Source organism: Silurus aristotelis (assembly GCF_946808225.1).
Source record: "Silurus aristotelis genome assembly, chromosome: 4".
NCBI classification, from domain to species: Eukaryota; Metazoa; Chordata; class Actinopteri; order Siluriformes; family Siluridae; genus Silurus; species Silurus aristotelis.
In genome coordinates, this window is record NC_139577.1 from 30,482,035 (window position 1) to 30,488,347 (window position 6,313).

The 6,313-nt window shown below is 45.1% G+C and overlaps 1 protein-coding gene across 5 annotated transcripts in view; it reads right to left on the reverse strand.

Annotated features, from left to right (window-relative positions):
- znf827 (zinc finger protein 827) overlaps positions 1–5,187 on the reverse strand; it is a 122,075-nt gene extending 116,888 nt beyond the window's left edge. For 3 of the 5 annotated variants that reach the window (XM_083538577.1, XM_083538575.1, XM_083538578.1), the window contains exon 1: positions 4,423–5,187. In XM_083538577.1, coding sequence (XP_083394703.1) covers positions 4,423–4,465 — 43 coding nt within the window. In that variant the 5' untranslated portion in view covers positions 4,466–5,187. The remainder of the gene's footprint in view (positions 1–4,422) is intronic. The other 2 variants (XM_083538576.1, XM_083538579.1) reach the window with 1 other exon arrangement.
- Positions 5,188–6,313: the final 1,126 nt, after the last annotated feature.

Below are 6,313 nucleotides of genomic sequence, written 5' to 3' on the forward strand. Positions count from 1 at the left end.
CAGCGCATCACCAGAGGTGTAAAGAGTACCTGAACATCAAACTTGAGTAAAAGTATAGATACCTTACTAAAAAACTAACCCCCGAAGTCACCAATTCCAATATTAATAGCGTAAAAGTTTCAGATTTGACCCGTACTTGAGTTTTACTTATAGTGTTACTCGTTAGTGAAAAGCCAAAAACAGTTGATTTGTGAGGTTTCTTTCCTAAATACAAACAAATTGTACACCTCAATTCTGCATTTACCAAGATCAAGACAGCAGCATCTGCCAGAAGTAAACAAAGATCAAACAAAAAAAGCAAAAAGCAAAAAGAAGCCTTAAATTAACAAGTATTTAATTAACAACTAAAACGACAGTATCAAACCTTTAAGTAAAAGAACGGATGGAATCCAATGGACAAATAAAATGGCGAAAGGCTCTTGTGAAGAATAAATTTGCCACGGCAGATAAATAGATGCAAAATGTAATTGTGAGAGTCTTTGTCAATTTAAATACAGTGGAGCAAAAACGTACGTATATTGATTTATAAATGTAGTTGAGTAGAGTAGAAGTTATATCTGTTACTCAGTAAAACTAGAAAGTAGCCAAAAAAAGCGACTGAAGCACAGTAATGAGGAACATTTACTCAAACACTTTACACCACTGCACAGCACAGGCACCCGAACGACGTATCCGTCTTAATTTATGAAGATGAGTACCAGTACCAGCATACAGCAGTACTCATCGTTTATAGGATCACGTGAGTGCAATCACAATATGGGCTTGAATATACATGAACTCGGGAGCGAAAACGTGGAATGCGAACGCCTTCCAACAATCTCCCAACTTTTCTGAGGTAAAAGCTTTGGCATACAAATTCCCGAATCGAATAAACCTGGAAAAAAGTCCTCTATTTTTCCCCCTCATAAAACTTAATAGTTTTTTTTTTAATTCGGGATAAAAAAAAAATCCACATGTGGCTGGAAAAAGTCGGGCGTCCCATCACTTATGAACGCCTTTGACGTTAACTCCTGAGGATATATGTAGAACCCTTAGCTTTGAAGTTGTGGATTGAGAGATGAAAATGTCTTCCGATTTCTCATTAAGGTGGTAAATCTTTCTCTCTCTCTCACACACACACACACACACACACACACACACACACACTCCAAGCCCTGATTTTCGGCGTTCACTCGCGAGCCCGTGTCAGGTCAGTCGGACTAAAATGTTAACGCTTTCTGACAGCTTGTCAATCACATCGGCAGTGCCCTCTACTTCAGCACAAAAGCGTTACTGTTGTCTACACACAAAAGTGCGAAAAAAAAAAAAAAAAAAAAGACGTATAAATGCGAAATCAGTTTTTTCTACGTTTTTATTTCCAACTACGCTGCTATTTATAAAGCACGCCTTTGTTTTAGGGTCCATGAAAAATGTCCAAAAGTCGTTCTTAAAAACACCTCGGCTCGTGCATTTCCAGACAAATGGTCAGGGTGGTTTGAATGTAAAGCAGAAACACCCTGGAGTTCCTCCTGTCCCACCCGCTGCGAAAAAACGTTACCTCTCCAACAGTAAGGTTAAGGCAGGTTTGACAGACGGAACACCTCACCTTCGAGACGTAGCTCCGTCTACAAGATCTACAGTAAAAATGACTGACAGGTGGCTTAAACAAGTGCAACCAAGAATTCCAGAGAGGAATATTTTGTTCTGCTTTAATCCTCCTGGGTATTGTTATCACCAGAGCTGCGCAGTTTGTTGCTGGGATCCTCTTCCACTCCTCCATAATGACATCACGGAGCTGCTGGATGTTACACACATGGCGCTTCTCCTCCTGAGGATGCCCCACAGGTGCTCAACAGGGTTCAGGTCTGGAGAGACCTTCACCAAGGTCAAAATCTTGGTGGTGTGTTTGGGGACATTTTTATGGAAAACTGCGGTTCGGCCCAGTTTCTGAACGGAGGGCGTCATGTTCTTCTTCAGAATGTCACATGTTGAATATCATCAATATACCGCAGCTTCCCAGTACCAGCAGCACTCATGCAGCCCCAGACCATGATGCAACCACCAACATGCTTGACTGTATGCAAGACTGTCAGCAATTTCCTTGGTTCTCCTCACCAGGGTGGACACCATCTGAGCTAAACAAGTTTATCTTGGTCTGAGCACCGGCAACTCATACATCTGTTTTTTGAAACAGCTTCTGGACCTGACGCACTGCACGAGGACTCAACTTCTTTGATGGACCCTTGTGAGGTCTGTTCTGAGTGGAACCCGTCTTGGAAAACCTCCGCATGACCCTGACCACTGTAGTGTAACTCAGTTTCAGTGTGATACCGATCTTCTTACAGCCTCTGCCGTCTTTGTGGAGAGCGACAATTCTGATTCTCGAATCCTCAGAGAGTCTTTACCATGAAGCTCCACGTAGAACATCCAGTGGTCAGTATGAGAAAAATGTACTCGAAGCACCACATTTGAACTGCTCTTATACAAGATACACAACGCTGCATATTGACTCCTCTGAAATATATATTCAGGGTTTATTTCTATAGTATTGTTCCTTGAGAAGATACTAAGAAGTCTGCTGAAATGTGAGGGGTGCACTCACTTCTTCATCAGTGGTTTCATACATTAATTGCACATTAATACTGAAGACGTACAAACTAACGCCTTAAATGTAAATGATATTGCTTTCTTATGTTTAAATAACTATATCATACATTCGACAATTTAAGATCTAAATGTAGTATGCACTCACTGGGCCCACCTCCATGTCCACATGGAGCAAAACTTCAACTAGACTGTGCAGGACGGTCATGACATTAGGATCAAGTGCACTCAGATGAACACCAGCTACTCGCAGCTCAAAAAACGGCGCTTACTTTTGATCTGTTTATGGTTTAATTTCATGTTGTGAAACACCCAGTAACACCCATAGTAACCCAAACTCCCTGTTACTATGGAAACGATAGCGCGTCTCGAACGACCCGGCCTCCGCGCCGCACCGACTTCTCTCAGGCGTGAATTCAGCAGCGCTTTATGCAGTGTGATTTTGACGAGAGCCACGTGACGGACGATTTAATGACGCTCGACACAAGCCGCAGAGGTCACCGAAGTGCAAGCCAGGTTGCAAGAGTACGTCCATCTTTTAACACACCGAACACACAAAGCTTTATTTACGTGCACAGTAAGTGCACTCTGGTGCTTTTTGCAATAAATAAATAAAGCAAAACGTTGCAGTCTTGTACACTATATACTCTAATATAAAGTCTGGCAGCTGCACGCGCTCTCTAGCGGCCAGCGCGCGCCACGTTCCTCCCTCGGCTCCACAGCTGATCAATGCAACATCCTGGTTGATCAGGTGGGTCAGAACAGAGCGCGATTTTTACAGCGATCCCGGGTTCAGGCGAGGAGCAGGAACATGCAAGAGTATGCACAATCCGTGGAAAAAAAAGGAACGACAAGGGCAGGTGTTTCATCCAGGTGATTGCTTTGATCGCGTGCAATCATCTCATGCAATGCAATTCGACACCATGCGTTCGTGTAATTATGCAATGCAATGCGTCCTAATAGCATGCAACAATTGCAGTGCAACCCCATGCATTCGTGCAGTGCAACGCAACACGGTGCGTTTGTGCAGTGCCATGCAAGAAAAAGGAGAGGGGTGGAAGAAAACGCGCGAGGTGAAGCAAAAAGTTGCAAAACAAAAGCAGACAAAAAGTTGTGCATGTGTTTTGGAAGAAGCGAGATGTTCGTGCTAACGTTAGGTAGCGCTGTAGCTCAAAGGAGGAGCAAAAGGAGGAGGAGGAAGGAGGAGGAGGAACTGAGAGCTGGAAGCCCTGAGTGTGTGGCTAGGTCTGATCCGACTGACCCTTTGGGTTTTTTTTTTTTTCCTTCATCTTCTTCTCCATTTCATTTCTCGGCTACCTTCTCTTTTTCTTTTCTCCCCATTCCTTTTGATTCCTCGGGTGCGTGCGCGCGCTCTCGCGGGCAAGCAGAGAGACACCCTTCTCTCTCTCTATCTCTCTCTCTCTCTCAGGCACGGGGTTCAAATAAAAACAGAAACGCGGCGGCGTGCGCGATCGCGCGCGTGTGTGTTTGTGCGCGTGTGTGTTAACGGAAAAGCGCGACGCACTCGCTCACTCAGTCACTCACTCATTCACACACACACACGGCCGCGCGCACACGCGCACGCGACGGCGTTAACGTAAAGGGCCGCAACCTTTAGGCGGAACGGGGACCCTTTATATTTCCTCCAGAAGCCGCTGGAGAAGCTCGACAACATGGCTGCCTGAGCGCCAGACCTTCAAATCGGGGGGAGTGAAATAAAGCTGCGCCGCTGCCTGGGTGGGTTTTTATTTTCCGCGTTCACCTCCGTAACCCCGCTTTATAAATAAAAAAAAAAAGAAATGAAAGGGGAAAAAAAAGAAAGGAACCAAGCGGACTCACGAGAAGGAAGGCGCTTCGGCTGCTCCTGCTTCCTCCTGGGCATTTTTTTAAAGAAAAAAAAAACCAAAACCCTTCTTCTACTACTACTTCTTCTCGGTCGTCTTGGTCTTCTTGATCTTTCACATTCTTCTTTTCCTCCTTCTCCTCCTCCTCCTTATCTTCTACTTCTCGTTCTCGTCCTGGTGGGTCTCAGGCGCGAGAAGCGGAAAGGTCCTTCGCCATGGAAATGTGGCGCGGGAGCGAGCTCGATGGCGGGGGGACTCGCCGCGTGCACCTGGCCGTCTTCGCCTGCGCTCCGAGTGTGTGTGTGTGTGTGTGTGTGTGTGTGTGTGTTGGGAGCGGTACAGCAGGAGGAGGTGCTGTTGTTGTAGTCGCCGTGTCTTGCCTGTGGCCGCTCTCCTCTCCTCTCTCTCACTCTCTCTCTCTCTCTCTCTCTCTCTTTTTTCTCTCTCTCTCCGTGTGTGAGTGCGCGCGCGCGTCTCGAGCCCCTAACTAACACTAATGCAGGGATCAAAGGGCAGCAACAGCAGAGCGAGAGCGAACGGGCGCGGGCGGCCGGGCGCGCGCACGCACGCACGCCAACGCGCGCTCACGCGTCGCACGCGGTCGCGCGCGGCGAAAGGAACAAGGTGGCCGTGAACCTGACAGAGGGCACGCTTTAATCACTGCCCCTGAAAGAGAGAGAGAGAGAGAAAGAGAGAGGGGGTTTCTTTCCTCTTTTTTTTCTTTCTTTTTCTTTTTTTCATCTTCAAATCAATAAAATGCTGGATTTGTATATTTTTTTATTATTATTAGTTTCAATTGTATTATATTTTGTTATTATTTAAAAATGTATTTTAATTCAATTAAATATTTATATAAGAGAAGAAAAGGCACAATAAGGCCACACACACACACACACACACACACACACACACACACACACACACACACACACACACACATATATATATATATATATATATATATATATATATATATATATATACAGTGAGGAAAATAAGTATTTGAACACGCTGCTATTTTGCAAGTTCTCCCACTTAGAAATCAAGGAGGGGTCTGAAATTGTCATCGTAGGTGCATGTCCACTGTGAGAGACATAAAAAAAAAATCTAGAAATCACAATGTATGATTTTTAAACTATTTATTTGTATGATACAGCTGCAAATAAGTATTTGAACACCTGAGAAAGTCAATGTTAATATTTGGTACAGGAGCCTTTGTTTGCAATTACAGAGGTCAAACGTTTCCTGTAGTTTTTCACCAGGTTTGCACACACTGCAGGAGGGATTTTGGCCCACTCCTCCACACAGATCTTCTCTAGATCAGTCAGGTTTCTGGCCTGTCGCTGAGAAACACGGAGTTTCAGCTCCCTCCAAAGATTCTCTATTGGGTTTAGGTCTGGAGACTGGCTAGGCCACACCAGAACCTTGATATGCTTCTTACAGAGCCACTCCTTGGTTATCCTGGCTGTGTGCTTCAGGTCATTGTCATGTTGGAAGACCCAGCCTCGACCCATCTTCAATGCTCTAACTGAGGGAAGAAGGTTGTTCCCCAAAATCTCGCAATACATGGCCCCGGTCATCCTCTCCTTAATACAGTGCAGTCGCCCTGTCCCATGTGAAGAAAAACACCCCCAAAGCATGATGCTACCACCCCCATGCTTCACAGTAGGGATGGTGTACTTGGAATGGTACTCATCATTCTTCTTCCTCCAAACACGTTTAGTGGAATTATGACCCAAAAGTTCTATTTTGGTCTCATCTGACCACATGACTTTCTCCCATGACTCCTCTGGATCATCCAAATGGTCATTGGCAAACTTAAGACGTGCCTGGACATGTGCTGGTTTAAGCAGAGGAACCTTCCGTGCCATGCATGATTTCAAACC